This window comes from Mustela lutreola, chromosome 16 (assembly GCF_030435805.1).
Source record: "Mustela lutreola isolate mMusLut2 chromosome 16, mMusLut2.pri, whole genome shotgun sequence".
Taxonomy (NCBI): domain Eukaryota; kingdom Metazoa; phylum Chordata; class Mammalia; order Carnivora; family Mustelidae; genus Mustela; species Mustela lutreola.
In genome coordinates this window covers 58,813,962-58,829,832 of record NC_081305.1, presented here as the reverse complement: position 1 = coordinate 58,829,832, position 15,871 = coordinate 58,813,962, and the positions used below count along the sequence as shown (strand labels likewise).

General features: G+C 58.9%; 1 protein-coding gene across 2 annotated transcripts; it reads left to right on the top strand.

Moving 5' to 3' along the window:
- Nucleotides 1-1,251: 1,251 nt before the first annotated feature.
- Nucleotides 1,252-10,590, top strand: BCAM (basal cell adhesion molecule (Lutheran blood group)). Of its 2 annotated transcripts, XM_059152197.1 has the most exons (15): nucleotides 1,252-1,378; nucleotides 3,289-3,410; nucleotides 3,950-4,175; nucleotides 4,259-4,329; nucleotides 4,539-4,635; nucleotides 4,718-4,900; nucleotides 5,319-5,455; nucleotides 5,824-5,980; nucleotides 7,921-8,036; nucleotides 8,147-8,288; nucleotides 8,464-8,600; nucleotides 8,774-8,918; nucleotides 9,011-9,155; nucleotides 9,912-10,029; nucleotides 10,115-10,590. In XM_059152197.1, exons 1-15 carry the CDS (start codon nucleotides 1,297-1,299, stop codon nucleotides 10,118-10,120), a joined length of 1,884 nt encoding a protein of 627 aa, XP_059008180.1. In that variant the 5' UTR covers nucleotides 1,252-1,296; the 3' UTR covers nucleotides 10,121-10,590. The 2 variants fall into 2 exon arrangements, with proteins under 2 accessions (XP_059008180.1, XP_059008181.1); XM_059152198.1 differs by lacking the exons at nucleotides 5,319-5,455; nucleotides 5,824-5,980.
- Nucleotides 10,591-15,871: the final 5,281 nt, after the last annotated feature.

Here is a 15,871-nt window from a genome sequence, read left to right as displayed (position 1 = left end):
TTAGGGGAGCCTAGAGGGGGCCTTTGACCTAGCCAGGGGAGCAGGGAGGGCATCCTGGAGGAGGTGATGGTGTAGCTAATACTAAAGGGTTCCCTTTCCCAATGTAACAATTGCTTTCCTTTATCACTGATGAATCAAGTAGCCTTGACCAGTGTGACCAATAACTCCCAGGCTGACATGTAATCTAAGCCTTCCTTCTGAGCCTGATGGTCAAAGCCGTCTTACCAGTGACCCCCATTCTGGCCAGTGTCCAGGACTAGCTACTCCCTATAACCAGTGACATCTCTTCCCCCCCCCCCCCAGAGGATTTTGTCCCAGTCAGACCCTGCTCGTGAGAAGCCTTGAGCAGTCGGAACTGTGACCCCTCCCTCCCAATCTGACCTGTGACCCTTCCTTCTGACCCTTCCTCTGGACCCCTGGCTCTGCTCCTCCCCACCCCCCTCAGGTGCCCTAGCCTGCTCTCCCTCCCCCACTCACCTGCTCCCTCCAGCCTGATTCTCCTCCCCTTCCCCCAAAGGTTGGGAGGGAGTGAAGGGGAGAGGAAGGGAGGAAGGGGGGTGGCATTCCTGGGATTCTCCGGATGAGGGGATGAGGGAGGGCTTGAGGAAGAAGGAGAGCCACGGAAAGAGCACCCCACCGCACTCCCCGCCCCCCACCCTCATCACTGAGCCCTGGGCTGAACTGAGGTTTGAAGACCATTAAATTTAAGAGATTGAATTGATGGGTTCCAGGCCACTGGTCAGACAGGAAAGCAGCCCTGAGCACTGGCTACAGGGGAGGGCCTCACAAGGCATACAGGGAGAAGATGTTCTAGGCCAGTGATCAAGCTGGGCGCCACTGGTTGTACTGGGAGAGGACAGGGCAAGCCGCTGGTCACGCCGGGAACCACCGGTTCCACTGGAAGGGGCCAGTGCATCCCTTAATGGTCCCCGGTCAGAATGAGGGGGAGAGGGTCCACGGTGCGGTGAGGTCCCAGCTCAGGACACTGGTTAGACTGGTCTGTCAGGCCACCGCCGGGGGCACTGGTCAGCCTGAGCCGGGCAGACCAGGACTTGGGGGCAGAGGGAGCCCCGCTCCGGGGCCGAGCGCTGGGAGGTCCACTCCGGGCAGTGGGAGGTCCTGGCGAGGCGCCCGGGTTTGGGGGGGCGGGGACGAAGGGGGGCCGGGAGGGCGGGGCGGGGCTTCTAGGGGCGGGGCCTGGTCGCTCCCAGCCCCCGGGGCCGCCGAGCTGCAGCCCCGCCAGTCGCCGCCGCCGCCGCCGCCGCCGCCGCCGCCGCCGCCGCCGCCACCGCGAACATGGAGCCCCGGGACGGCCCGGCCCGGGGACGCAGGGCCCCGCGGCTGCTGGTGCTCGCGCTCCTGCTGGGAGCGCACCCAGGTATGGCTCGGGCAAGAAGCAGGGCGCCACTGGGGGCGGTCCCTGGGGACCCCAGGAAGGGAAGGGGGAAGGGGATTTCATGGACCCCGGGAAGCCAAACCTGAGACCCCCGCCCCCCGAGGAAAAGGGATACAGGAGCATGGGGGATACCCCTCCCAACGGGAGACCTGGGGACAGCTAGGCAGAAGGGCTGGGCATCCCAGAGCAGTGGATTACACAGCACCCGGGAACTCAGCCCGCTCGGCACTCCGGACCAAGGAATAAGGGCCCTCCGCGCCTGGAATCTGGGTCCCGAGACTCCTGCTCCCTCAGACCCAGGGGTCCAGGCCTCCAGTGGCTGGAGTGGCTTCACCCAGGACACAGGAGACTCAAACCCTAGGGCTTCCCCCAGAAAGGTTCTCAAGTTTTGCGAGGGCCAGGGATCCTATGGCTAGAGCCCAGTGAGTCACGTGCTCTTAAGGGTTTCCCCAGCCTGGATTCAGAGCCCAGACCCTAAGGAAGCCACCTCCCTCATGGAGGGGCTGGAACACTGGCCCTAGGCCATGTTGGTGTACCAAAGTGTTTCTGAGTGACAGTGCCCCCTTCCTGGGGCCCCAGATAAATCCACACACCTGCGCGGTGGTGGGAGGGGAGGAGGCCCAGAGGGGCTGGCACCCGAGGGACAGAGAGATCAGGGAGATGAGGGCACAGAGATCTCTCCATCTGTCCTCCTGTCTGTTACTCAGACTAGCCCCAGGCACCAGCCTGGCCCCACACCCCCTCCCCTGGGACAGGCCTGGGCCAGAGGTGGGTGCCTGGGAATCCAGGCCCCTGGCACAAACATGGTGAATAGCGGGTCCCCAGGGGCAGGGCTGGTCAAGCTGGGCGGGGAAGGGAAGGGAGGTTCTAAGAAGTGAGAGCTGATGCCAGGATGCCAGCCCAGAGGGTGAGAGAGCATGGTTTCCCCAATGGGAACAGCTCTATCTGCCAGGATCCTGGGGCAGGACTCCAGCCTACCACCTCCCCCACCAAACCTTGGCTCCCTTCCGCCTCAGGATCCAGGCTCCTGGGCCTCGCCCCTCTCCTATTCGGAGGGGACGCACCTTACCCCCTTCCCTGCTCCATCAAAGAGGCAGAGGGGCCAAGGGGCGGGTAGGGGGCTCTGGCGCCAGGTGGGGCAGGTCTGGGCCAGCCTGTCCCTCCCACATTCCTGAAACCTGCCCAGCCCTGTCCCCCCTTACCGCCCCCACACACCCATACCTCAGCTGCAGGCGCAGCCCCAGCCCCCTGACTCAAGACAAGAGACCTAGGGGCTGAGAGAGATGGAGACGGAGCGCCAGGCCGACAGAGAGGCAGAGACTGTGACCTAGAGATGGAGACCCAGAGTGAGAGACACACAGGCAGAGATGGAGAGACAGCAACCCCGGGCACCGCGCCAGACCCTGTGCAGGGTGCTAGAGGCCAAGGGATGAGCCAGTGCTGGCCCTGCCCTTGAGGGGCGGCTGGTCTAATGGGAGGAACAAGGACAGGTGCGGTACCCCCCCCCCCACCAGGAAGATTGGACAGAGGGTCCTACATGACTCAGGGGAGGAGCCCTTAGTTCTGTGAATAGAGAAATGGAGAGAAATGTCGATGGATTTGCAAGCTCAGAGATGCAGACATGAGAAATGGAGGGAGGCGGGAGCTAGGGCTGAGGGATAGGGGCTGAGGGTCTGAACTGTGTCCGAGGGATGAGGGAGCTGGAGGCCTGGATTCCTGGGTTTGAAGGAAGAGGGGCTGAGGGTCTGGACTCCTGGGTCTGAGGGAGGAAGGGGCTGGGGGCTGGGAGTCCTAACCTCAGGATCTGAGGGAGGAGGGGCTGGGAGTCCTGACTCCTGGGTCTGAGGGAGGAGGGGCTCAGAGGCAGAAAGAGCTCAGTGGCTCTTCTGCAGGTGCCCGGGCTGAGGAGCCTTTGCCTGGGTCCTCCCTGGTGGAGGTGATGAAGGGGGAGCCCGTCGCCCTGAACTGCACCGCCTTAGCGGCCCACGACCATTTTGTGCTGGAGTGGTTCCTGGTGAGTGCTGCCTGCTGGGGACCAGAGGGCAGCCAAGGGGGCTGGGAGTCAGCGCACTGCAGGGCTACACACATTCGTTCCCTCATCTGAGCCCAAACGACCGAAGAGCTCCATCCAGCTGCCTTCCCATTTTACAGGTGGGGGAGTTGAGGCCCAGCAAATGGAAGGTTTCTCCAAAGTCCCCTGGCTTCTGGGCACAGCTGAGACTAGAAGGAAGATCTCCCCCCTTGGGAGCATAGGCTCCTGAGAGAGAACATTGAGAAACAGACAAAGATATAGCAAGAGATGGGGGGGGGGGGACTAAAGGAAGAGAAAAAAAAGAGGAGGAGATAGGAGGCCGAGGAACAGGCAGAGAGAGGAGGAGAGACAGGAGCAGAGCAGGATGGAGAATGAGGGACCAAGAGAGAGGAGACCACTGCATGGGGCCCAGGAATAAGAGCCAGACCAGAGGGAGGTGACAAGAAGAGAGACATGACCTGCAGGACAGAGAGGGAGGGGCAGGCCAGGCAGCTCCACGCTGAGGCCCTCCCCGCCCACAGGTAGACCGCTCTGGGGTCCGCCACCGCCTGGCCTCAGCCCAGCAGCAGGGCTCCGAGCTCCAGGGCCGGGTGCACGACTCCCGGGGCCGCAGCCCCCCATACCAGCTGGACTCCCAGGGCCACCTGGTGCTGACTGAGGCCCAGGTGGGAGATGAGCAGAGCTACGTGTGCGTGGTGAGGGCGGGCGCAGTGAGCACCGAGGCCACCACAGAGCTCCGCATGTTCGGTGAGTGTCTGCCGGCACCCCAGAAGGGGAGGGCAAGGGAGAGCCCCGGAAAGGGGCTCTTGATGGTAACATCTCCCCCACAGCGAAACCTGAGGCCACGGAGGTCTTCCCCAACAAAGGGATCCTGTCTGTGGTGGACGACTTTGCCCAGGAGGTACCTCGGGTGGGGACCCTGATTCCAAGGTCCTGAGAGAGGAGAGCGCTGGGAGGTTTGCACTCCCGCATCCTGGGAGAGGACTGGGCTGGGGGTACCCAGACTCCTATACCTGAGTGAGGAGAAGTCCCGAGGAAAGAGGGGCCTGGGCTACAGAGGCCTGGGTCAGAGCCCAGGGCCACGCCTGTGTCTGCCCGTGTCTGCCCTAGATCGCCACCTGCAACAGCCGCAACGGGAACCCCGCCCCCCAGATCACGTGGTATCAGAACGGGCAGCCGCTCAGGGTGCCCATGGAGGTGAACGCAGGTGAGCAATCGCCCGAGCCCAGGTAGGCGTGGGATGGAGCCGGCTGGCGGCTGGCGCTGACCGCCTCCTCCCTCTCTCCCAGAGGGCTACATGACCAGCCGTACGGTCCGGGAGGCTTCGGGCCTGCAGTCTCTCACCAGCACCCTCTACCTGCGGCTCCGGAAGGCCCATCGGGACGCCAGCTTCCACTGCTCCGTGAGCTACAACCTGCCCATGGGCCGACGCGGCCGCCTGGACAGCCCTGTCTTCCACCTGACCCTGCACTGTGAGTCCCTGCGGGACCTGACCTCCCTCAACCTTGGACCCTCCTAGCTGACCAGCAGCCCGCCCTGACTTAGCCCCCCGTCCAGCACCCTGAACCCCAGGGCGTCTCAGGACTAAACTGCTCCACCGAATTGGGTCTTGGAATCTCACCCTGACCTGTCGCCCGCATGGACGTCTGACCCTTGACCTGTTCTCTCAACTCAACCTCTGACCTCTGGTCCCTGATGTCAGACTAAGTGCGAACCTGAGCTGTAAAGGATATGACCTCTGCCCCCTGACCAACCACAGCCTGCGCCTTGACTGCGGCACTGACCTCTTTCCCTTAACCCAGACCTGCCTCTTACCCTTGACCTGACCTACCCTTAACCCTGATCATGAGTCCGTCCTGACCCGACCGTCCCTCTTGCGCTTTCCCTTAGATCCCACGGAGAACGTGGATTTCTGGGTGGGCAGCCCGTCCACCACTGAGGGCTGGGTACGCGAGGGTGACTCTGTCCAGCTGTTTTGCCGGGGGGACGGCAACCCCAGCATGGAATACGTATTTTTCCGCCTTCAGGTGACTCACTCCATCGTTCCTTTGGAAGTCCCAGCCCCTGACCTCTGACCTATTGGCCTCCACCAACTTCTGACCTTTCACCTGTGTGACCCCTGTCTTAGCAGGGCACCTGGCTGGTGACCCAGTAGCTAGCAGGACCCCTGAGGCCCTATTTGAGAGCGTCCTAACTTGCTACCTGAACTGGGGGACCCCTGGCCTAGCAGGGCCTCTGCCCCGTTACTTGAGGGGACCCTAACCGTAGTAGGACACTAACTCGGGAACCCCTGACCTACAAGGTGCCTGACTCTGACCTGGGTGGCCCCAACCTAGCAGGACCCCGCCGGACCGGGGCGGCTCCTGAGCCGGGTTCCTCATCCCTGGTCACCCAGGACAAGCAGGAGAACGTGCTGAAAACAAATCTTGAGGGGAACTTGACCCTGGAGGGGGTTCAGCGGGGCCAGAGCGGGACCTACGGCTGCAGGGTCGAGGACTACGACGCTGCCGAGGACGCGGTGCTCTCCAAAACCGCGGAGCTGCGCGTGGCCTGTGAGCGTCCTGGGAGAATGGGCAGGGGGGCCCTAGCGCCAGCGGCCTCCTCGTCCTCACCCCACAGCCCCGCCGCCAACCCTTTCTCTCCGTTTCTGTGGTCCTTCCTGGTCTGCGATGGCCCCCTCCGCCCCCAGGGGCCTACCCCAGCCCCGTCCAGTCTCCCGCAGGAGGCAGCCAGAGAGCTCATTCCGAAGCACAAACCTGACTGCCCCCTGCTCCGAACCTGCCATGGCTCCCCAGTGCCCCTGGGAGAAAGCCCATGTGATCCATCCCGGCCTTCTAGGCCAACCTGGGGGCTTCACCTCTGCCTGATGCTTTTCCCCACCCAGGCATTCTTCTCATCCCAGCTGAGCTCCTCTCCTCATGTCTAGGTCCACTCCCCTGCTTTCTACTTTCCACGTCTAGTTAAGTCTCCAGGGTCCCAGTCTTCTAGAAAACCTTCTGAGTCTGCTTGCACCCGAGCCCTGGGCAAAGGGTCTGTCCCTCCTTGGCACTCCTTCTGCCTCCTTTTCTGGGGCTTGACCTTGTGGCTGGGGTCGGGGAGACAGCTGTGAACAACATAGTTCAGTCCCCACCTTCTTTTCCCAGCCCAGGCGGGGGGACAGGTGGTAGGTGGGGAACAAGACACTTTGAGTAGTGATGGGACAGCTACAGGGACTAACCCAGAGGGAGGGGATACGAAATTGGCTAGGTGAGTGGGGACTATTTTAGAGGGAGGATGTTACAGGCTCTGTCCCGTCCCAGGAAGCCGATTCTGACTTGGAGATCTGCAGGCAGGAAGTTTATAGGACGTTCCTTGGGATCCACATCTATGAAGGCTGAGGAAGGGAAGGAAGCAGGACTGGGCAGAGGCAGAAGACAGGCTGCAAAAGTCTCATTTGGCCCTGAGGGGCACCTGAAAGCTGGTCTTCATAATTGTGCCCAGTTGGGGCAAGGGGGCTGGACCTTTCTACCCCCATGTCAAACAGCCATTGCACATGGGCCGCCTGAGGAAGGGGGCATGACCTTGAGCAGCTGAGGTAGTTCCCAGAGAGGTGCCAACAGCTGAGGGTGAGGGCTGACAGCTGACATCCTTCTCAACAGCTGGGGGAATAAATCCTTCAGTGTGGAGGGGAAAGCTGAGCATCCACAACAGGGGGTCAGAGGAGCCTCTCAGTTAAGTAGGAAACCAAAGAATAGAATCAGAAACACGAAGAGCCCAAAGAGGAGCTTCCAGGCAGAGGGATCAGCAAGTGCAAAGGCCCTGGGACAGGACTCAACCATGGCATATTGGAGAAAAATGGAAAGAGAGTAGGGTAGCTGGAGCTCAGGACAAAGGTGGGGGGATGAGAAGCAAAGCTGAGGACATAGGCAGAGGTCAGACCAGGCAGGCTCCTGTAGGCTTTGTCAAGGAATTTAGCCTCTATGCCAAGGGCATAGAGGGAGCCCCAGCGAGATTTTATGCAGAGAGCAGGGCTGACCTGTGTGTGTTTTCACAAAAGATCCATCTGGCAGCTCTGGGGATAGAGGGGCCCGGGATCCTGGCCAGCAGGGAGACCAGTGAGGAGCTGGCTACAGTAGTCAAGGCTGTTGGTCCTGGAGGTCAGAGTTGGAGAGAAGTGGGAGGGTCCGTTTCAGAGGCGGAGCAAACAAAACTGGATAGAAAAATGGGTGATGGGGTTTGGGTGGTAAATCAGAGAAGGGACACACCTCCCACCTCCCCGGTCCACTCTGGAGGAAGGTGGTTGAATTGGCCATGAGGATTGCTGTTAGATTTGGGCTCCAGACTTGGGCTGGAGGGGAGCGTGGTAAGCTTGTGGAGGTGGGGAGAACGGAGGAATGCTGACAGGCTCTTCTTAGGGTCGTGTATTCATATCTGCACCCCCAAAAGCCCTGGAGAGCCCCTCACTGCATGGGGGAGGGTCTGGGGAAGGTGACAGTCTGCCCCCCTCCTCCAGACCTGGACCCCCTCGAGCTCAGCACCGGGGAGGAGCTCTCCTTACACTTGGGTAACAGCACAACCGTGAACTGCTCAGTGCAAGGTCTGCCCACCCCTGCCCTGCGCTGGACCAAGGTGAGAAGGGAAAGGAGCCCCCAGCCCTGGAACCCTCAGCCCGCACCCTCTCCCTTCCCTGGACCCCGCGTCCTCACACCCACCTGGCCTCCCTGTTCTCTCCCTGCCAGGACTTCGTCCCCCTGGGGAACGGCCCCACCCTCTCCCTGAGCTCCATCACCTTCGACTCTGCGGGCACCTACGTCTGTGAGGCCTCCATGCCCACGGTCCCCCTCCTCAGCCGTACCCAGAGCTTCAAGCTGCTGGTCCAAGGTTCGGGCTGGGGCAGATCCGGATGGGGACCATGGGAGTGGGAGCGCCAGAACCAAGGGCTGGACCCTCTCTCTGCCTGTTAGTCCTCGCCCCTCTCTCCTTCTCTTTCTCTCCCCCTCCTTCCCCTTCTCCAAGGGACCTCCTACTCTTCCCTCCCTCCCCCCTCCACCTCCAGGGCCACCTCAGTTAAGTGCAGAAGAGACTCAGCCCCAGACAGAGGGCGGCTGGAGGGAAGGAGATGAAGTCAGGCTGGTGTGCTCTGCCCGCGGTTACCCGGAGCCCAAACTCAGCTGGAGCCAACTGGGTGGCAGCGTAAGGGACCACCCTGTCCACCCTGAGCTCCTCGGGACCCAGGCCCCTCAGGGGACCCTGCCCCCCCCTCACTGATCCCAGCTTTGCACCCCTCCTGAGGGGTAGACATCCTCCCCTCTGCCCTCGCCCCAGCCCTTGATCCCAGGCGCTGGGGTTAACCCAAGCATCTATAGCCAGCAGAACCGGCCCTCACTGGGCAGGGCTGGGTGAGCAGCTCCCTGACCCTGAAGGTGACCAGCGCCCTGAGCAGAGAAGGCGTCTCCTGCGAGGCTTCCAACACCCACGGGAAGAAGCAGCATGTCTTCCACTTTGGCTCTGGTGAGGAGCTGCAGGGGTGGGAGGAGGCTGCCCCAGGGTCCGACAGAGCCCTGCCAGCTGACCCCTCCTCCTCCCCCATCCCGTCCCTGCAGCGGCCCCCCAGACTTCCCAGGCCGGCGTGGCGGTCATGGCCGTGGCCGTCAGCGTGGGCCTCTTGCTTCTCGTCGTCGCTGCCTTCTACTGCATGAGACGCAAGGGTCGCCCCGGCTGCTGCCGGCGAGGGGAAAAGGGGGCTCCGTGAGTGGCCTGCAACCTTGGAATTGACCTCTGTGACCCCATCCCATCCCTCCACCCACCTCTGATGTCACCTCCCACTTCAAGCCCAAACCCAGCCCATGACCAACCAACCACATGCCATCCTCAACCCCAGACCCGAATACCTCCCAGCCCCGGCCCCATTGCCAAATGAAATGCAGTCCCGTCGCCAACCTCAGACCTCATCCACAGCCATGCCCAGCCCAGACCCATCCCTGACCCCATCTCCAAGCCCTGCCGCAGCCCATCTGAGGCCTCGGTCTCCTTTGCAACCCCAGCCTCATCCCCATCCCCAAACCTGGCTTATAACCAACCTCAAATCTGTCCGCCTCGAACCTCTCCCTCCCCAACCATGTCTCCAGCCTCAACACCAATCCCCAACACACCCCAGCCTCACCCTGAACCCCAGGTTCTCCCTCAGCTGCCTCCCCAGACCGAGAAGCTCTCCATCCCCAGCTCCTTCCCCCCTCCTTACTCCAGTTCCTTCTTCGTCCTTCCGTCCGTCCCCTCTGGCCTGATCGCATGGCCACCGTTCGCTCCAGGCCACAGCCATCCCCAAACCCATCCCTGGAGCTGATCCCTAGCTAAGTCCTCACCTCCCCATCCCCACCCCGGATGCTGGTACCTAACCCATCCCCATCCCACTCCAGGCCCATGTCCCCCAAGTCCGTCCTCCCAAACAACCCCCGCCCCCAGGCAGGACCACCTCCCACGGCTACCTTCTCCCCCTGCCCCCAGGCCACCTGGAGACCCACAGCTGAGCCACTCAGGGTCAGAGCGGCCTGAGCAGACGGGCCTTCTCATGGGAGGTGCCTCTGGGGGAGCCAGGCATGGCAGCGGGGGCTTCGGAGATGAGGTGGGTGAGGACCCAGGCACCTTGTGGGTGGGGGGAGCGCCGGGGGATGTGGGGGGCCCAGGCTGACCTCTCCCCCTCCTCCCAGTGCTGAGCTCGGAGGACCTCAGAGAGGCTCCACTGGACCTGACCTCAGAGAGTCAGCATCAGATAACCAGCTCTGCCCAGCCTCCGCCTGCCCCCACCTTCCCTCTTCCCCCTCTGGCCCTCCCTTCCCTTCCTTCCTCTGCAGGCGGGGCAGGGACCTACAGCAGCCCCTGCTCGCCCGCCCGGAGGGAGGGCGGGGTAGGAGGGGACCTTCCTCCAGGGAATGTGACTCTCCCAGGCCCCAGAATAGCTCCTGGACCCAAGCCCAGGGCCTGGCCGGGACAAGACAAGGCTCCAAGGCTCTGAGGGTCGGCTGCCCGGGGCGATTTTTACCTCCTGCCCACATCGCTGGTCCCCCCCGCCCCACCTGATGTCCTGCTGCATAGTCTGACACTGGATCCCCACCCCTGCCCCTCCACCCCCCACCCCATCATCTGTGGACACTGGAGTCTGGAATAAAGGCTGTCTGTCACGTCACACCATGCTGTGGCCAGAGCCTCTTCTGGAGGATGAGAGGAGAAGGGGGTGCAGGTGATGCTCCCTCCCCACCCCCCTTGCAAGATCTGGGAGAAGTCTGATGTCCTGGAAGAAGAGCTAAGAGAGCAGGGAGAGACTCTGCTGGCCAAGGGTGGAAGAGAGAGGACTCAAAGGTCCTAACGGTGTTCAGCGCCTGCTTGAAGGGTGGGGTACGGTTCCCTTAAGTGCAGTCCCCAGGCTCTCTTGCAGAGACCAAGTGGGAACTGCAGGACGGAGGAAAAGCTTTCTCTGAGCAGCCAGAGTGGATGGAATTAGGGCTGGAGCTGCCCCTCTGAGAAAGGCATGGTTCCTGCCACTGAGAATTCCCTAGGGAAGGAGGGGTGACTTGGAGGAACCCACAAAAGGGTTTCCGGGGCAGAAAAGACTGAGGCCAGTTAGAGAGACTTAATGAGGTCAAGGAAGAGAGTGATTTGAGAGTGGAATGGAAAGAGGGGGAGATGGGGGGCGGGGATAGACTGCAGAAGCCCTTAGGGTCAGACAGACAAAGATTTGGGGAAAGAGAGGCAGAGACAGACAAATAGGGATAAAGAGAGAAACAGAACTGAGACTCAAAGATCACTACAGTCAGCAAGGGAAAGAAAAGAGGTTGAAAGGAGCAGCTGAGAAGGGGTGCCTATGTGACCTTGGGCAGTGGAGGGGCCGCTGGAAGGCATGTGTGCGCCTGGAGGTCTCTGCGCTCAGATCTTTTCTGCCTCGGGTCTCCCACAAGTGCGTCGGCTTCTCTGTCCTCAGTTTGCTTATCCACAAAATGGACAGAGTGGGATCTGTCACCCTGAGAAAGTGGCGAGCTGCTATGGGAGGGCCTCCTTGTAGGGGACTTAGCCACATGTGCGGGGTCCCCAGAGAAGAAGAGCTCACAGCCTCATGAAGATGCCCAAACTCCACTGTTTATTGAATCTTGGTTTAAAACAAATGAGAGAAGCTGGAAAAAAGAGAGGGAGCAGGTTAACCCACTTAGATCAGGGCACAAGTGAGCCAGGTCCCCACTGCCAGAGTTTTAGGGTGCACGCGGCTCCCGAGTCCTGTCTCCCCATGGTGTGGTTCTGATGCCCACAGTGGAGGGTGAACTCAGGGATTCTGCACGCCAAAGGCGCCAGGGCCACGGAGTGGGGGGAGGGGGCAAATGCTCTTGGCCATGACTGTAGCTGGCTGATAACATGCTTGGCGGCCATGGCTTTTAACGGCATGGCTTGGGCCCAGGATTCAGGGAACAGAGCTGGAGTCACCAGCAGGAAGCCCCTCACCGACACATGGGACCCTTGGGGCTTACACAATCCTTCCATCCTTCCCATCTATGTCCAGATCATTCTTAACATGTCTACCAGGCCCTGCGAGCTGCCTCTGAAAAAACCCTCTTTGTTTCATCTCTCTGCTTCCTGATTCACGTGGCTTTCTTGTTTTCTATATGGCAGAAGTGACTATGCTTTTTTAAAAAATATAGCAGACACAAGAGAGCGGTTGAGAGAATTTGATAAGATAACCATGGAAAGTGTTTATACAAAGCCTGGCACGGAGTATGTTTTCAGTACGTGTTTATTATTAGTAGTATCACCATCCAAGGAAAATGGAGAGTCAGAGAGAAAAGCAAAATCACGTTCCTTGGTCCAGGGAAGGGACCAGGTAGAGAGAGATATTACTGTAAGAGCAGACATTGGTGAGGGGGGATCTGGGGAGCTGGGGGTGGGGAGTGAACAGATGGTGGGGGAGGGGAGAGAGGGGATCTCAGGGAGGAGGGATTCTCTATGCTCTGCACCTGGTCCCTGAGTTAATGAGGGGAGTGTCCTGGCCTGCCTCCCAGGAGGGCATACATTTGCTTAAGGTCCCTCATCTGTATGGCATCCCAGGCGATTTGCATACAGATGGCAGCCTGTGCCCTCAGTCCAATCCCTCCCACCATGGCCAAGGGTCTAGGGGAATGGAAAGGGGGAGCCCGCAGGATCTGAGGCTCCAAGAAGTAAAAGCAAGTTTGGAGTAAACTACCATTTTTTATCAGCATTCTGTGGCTCCCTGTTGCTCTCAAAAACATGAGCCACCCTTCACCGTTTAGGACCTAAAATGTTGCCACTCACTCATAATCCACCATTCCCTCTGTCACACATGTCCCCGCCTTGTGCCCTCATAACTTAACTATTCCTGGAATGCCCTCCCCCATTTCCCCCATTGTCATGAAGCTTGCCTGTCTTTCATAGCCTGGACCTCTTGAAGGATTCTAGGAAGTTTTCACTCCCATTTCCCTCCCTGGGAACTTTATAGGAATCTGTGCCTCTTATGGACTCCTATAGATTCCATTAGTGAGGATATGTTTGGTGGCAAATGACCAAAAAAAAGGGGGGGGGTAAAAAATTTGTGTAAGTGAAAAGGAAAATTATTCACTCATATAACCAGGATGACCAAAGGCTGACTTCCTTCAGGCATAGCTGGATCCAGGGGCTCAAATAGTCTCATCAGAAAGCTGTCCTCCCCTGGGGCTAATAATACATTAAATGTTAATAAAATTAAAAAAAAAAAAAAAGCTGTCCTTTTCCATTTCACAATTCTGCTGTCCTCTAAGCACAGGCAAGGGTTTTTTCTCACAAGAGTCACCCCAGCAGGGACGCCTGGGTGGCTCAGTCGGTTGAGCTGCTGCCTTTGGCTCAGGTCATGATCCCAGGGTTCTGGGATCGAGTCCCACATCAGGCTCCTTGCTCAGTGGGGAACCTGCTTCTCTCTCTGCCTCTGCCTGCCACTTTGCCTGCCTGTGCTTGCTCTTTCTCTCTCTCTCTCTCTAACTAACTAAAGAAATAAATAAAATCTTAAAAAAAGGAAAATAGTCACCCCAGCTCCAGATTTCTACCCTACCAGTTTACCAACCCCCAACAAAAAACGGTGTTCCAGGGTGCCTGACTGGCTCAGTTGGTAGGACATACAACTCTTGATCTCAGCATTGGTTATAGGTTTGAACCCCACATTGAGTGTAGAGTTTACTTAAAAAATAAAATCTTAAAAAAAAAAAAAAAGTGTGTCTTTTCCCTATTCATTCAAGAAGTCTGAAGTCTCAGGGCTAATTCCCATTGGACAGGAATGGGTCCCACCCCCATCTGTGAACCAATCCTTGTGGCCAGGGGATTGATCACATGCTCTGATTGGCCAGGACAGGATCAGGCTCACTGTGGACCTTAAGGACCGAGTGTAGGGGATTCCTTGTAGGAAAACTTGGTGGTGGGGTGGGGTGGCGGGCACTGCTGAGAGAATAAAAACTTGGTGGTGGGGTGGGGTGGCGGGCACTGCTGAGAGAATAAAAAGAGGTGACAGGTTGCCAGGCAGGTAAATACTTGGCACCAACCCCAAAGCTTCAGCAGGAAGACTTTGGCTTTGTGCCTGTACCTCCGGGTGGTTATGGCTCTTCAGTGAAGGGTCATGGGACTTCTCAACACTCAAGGCTGACTCCTCAGGCATGAGACCCACCCAGGCATTTGTCAACAAACAGAGCAGCGTTCAGCTTAATGCATGTCCCCTTCTTCATGTGAAGGGGCATTAAACTCCAGCTTACCCTCCTATGGCTTCCTTTGTGGGCTCCACAAAGAACTGTCAGGAAGGCTGAGCTCACTCTTTAACAGGTCCAGAAAAGAGCAGGTGCTGGGGGCCTTCCTGGAAGAAATCTCACTGGGGACTGGGAATCATGTTCAAGGGAGAACAGGATGTTGGGGGGGGGGGGGATGCAGGGGAGGCAAGGATTGTGCAAAGCAAATTAGTAGCAAAGCGACATAAAAGCCAGGGATGCTGGCCATCTAGTCTGGCCCCAGAGTGGGGAGAGAAGGACAAAGAAATCACGTCTATTATGAACCTACTTGTCCCGCCTTTGCCAAGCCTGAGATATGCATTATCTGGAGGGCACCTAGGGTAGAAAGGCTAAGAGTGCAGACTGCCAGGGTTCAAATCCCTGCTTGCTACTTTCTTGCTGGGTGGCTTGGGGCAAAAGAGCCTCAGTGTACTTTTCGGTGAAAGGGGGATAACGATAATGTCTCCTCCAGTGGATTCTTGTGAGGAATTTACTAAGATGCATCAGTCTGGGATTTGCCATTTTGTAACTGTTAGGCCAAGTTATTTAATCTCTCTGTGCCTCAGTTCCCTTATTACATAGGGTCCCATGTGGGTTATTTGAGCTAATACAGTGCACCTAAATGTGTACCCAGCACATTGCAAATATATTTATGAATAGTATCATTACCAATACTTGAAGGCAGGTCAGTAAGAATCCCTACCATTGGAGACCTTGCCCTTTGGGGAGGAAAACTCAGGTGTGTGATGAGAAGAATGGGAGGGCAAGTCTAGGGGGTCCTCTTGCTGGGGCAAGAAGCTCTCAAGCATCTGCCCCCTGTTGAGATACCCTCGCCCTAGAGGAACCGGAACGGGGTTGGGGGGGTTTCAGGCGCTCAGCGGCATCCTCCTCCTCCCCCTCCCCCAGCCTCCGGCTTCCCGCCCTCACCCCAACACACTGGGCGGCCTCACCAGCTCCCCGGGTCAGTCCTAGGAATGTGAAGAGGTAGGTGGGGGTGGGGAGGAGCGGGCGCCGCCGGGGAGAGACAAAGGGGCCGAGTCAGAACTAGAAACACAAAGACGCGAGGAGGCTGGGAAGATCGGAGAAGTGGGACAAGGACAAGGGGAGGGACCGACGGAGCCTGGAGGCCCGACCCTAGCCCAGCCCCGCAGGGCCAGAGGAGCGCGGGGCCGGTCTGTGCCGCCCCCTGGCGGGAGGCTGCGGTAACGAGGAGGTGAGGACCCGAGGCAGGAGAGGACAGGGGATGCGCGGAGCGAGAGACAGAGAAGAGAGGCAGAACAGAGACATCGAGAGAGACACAGAGAGAAACGACAGACACTGAGGGGCACACATAGAGACAGAGACAGAGTCAAGGGGTTGGACAGAGACACAAGAACCAAGTGACACAGGAACGGGAAGAGAAGGACAAAGAGCAGAAACACAAAGCGACACCGAGACGTGAGGACTGAAAGACCCAGAGTCAGAGAAATAAAGGGACGAAGGAGATCAAAGATGGTGAGAGAGAGACAGAGCCAGAGACACTGAGAGCGACAGAGAAATCTGGACAGGAATGGCGCAGCGACGCCCAGAGTCGAGGCAGAGATTGGGAACAGACAGGATACGCCGAGACGCTCCCAGATGGAGACAGATACTGGGCGGGAGACAAGAACTGGGAAAGTCTGGTGGCGGGGAAAGGGGCGGTGG

Excerpts from the sequence above, each read along its gene's own strand:
- BCAM (XM_059152197.1), top strand. The coding sequence starts at position 1,297 with ATGGAGCCCCGGGACGGCCCGGCCCGGGGACGCAGGGCCCCGCGGCTG. Across the intron at positions 1,379-3,288 it reads CCTGCTGGGAGCGCACCCAG|GTGCCCGGGCTGAGGAGCCT; the intron begins GTATGGCTCGGG and ends GCTCTTCTGCAG. Across the intron at positions 5,456-5,823 it reads ACGTATTTTTCCGCCTTCAG|GACAAGCAGGAGAACGTGCT; the intron begins GTGACTCACTCC and ends CTGGTCACCCAG.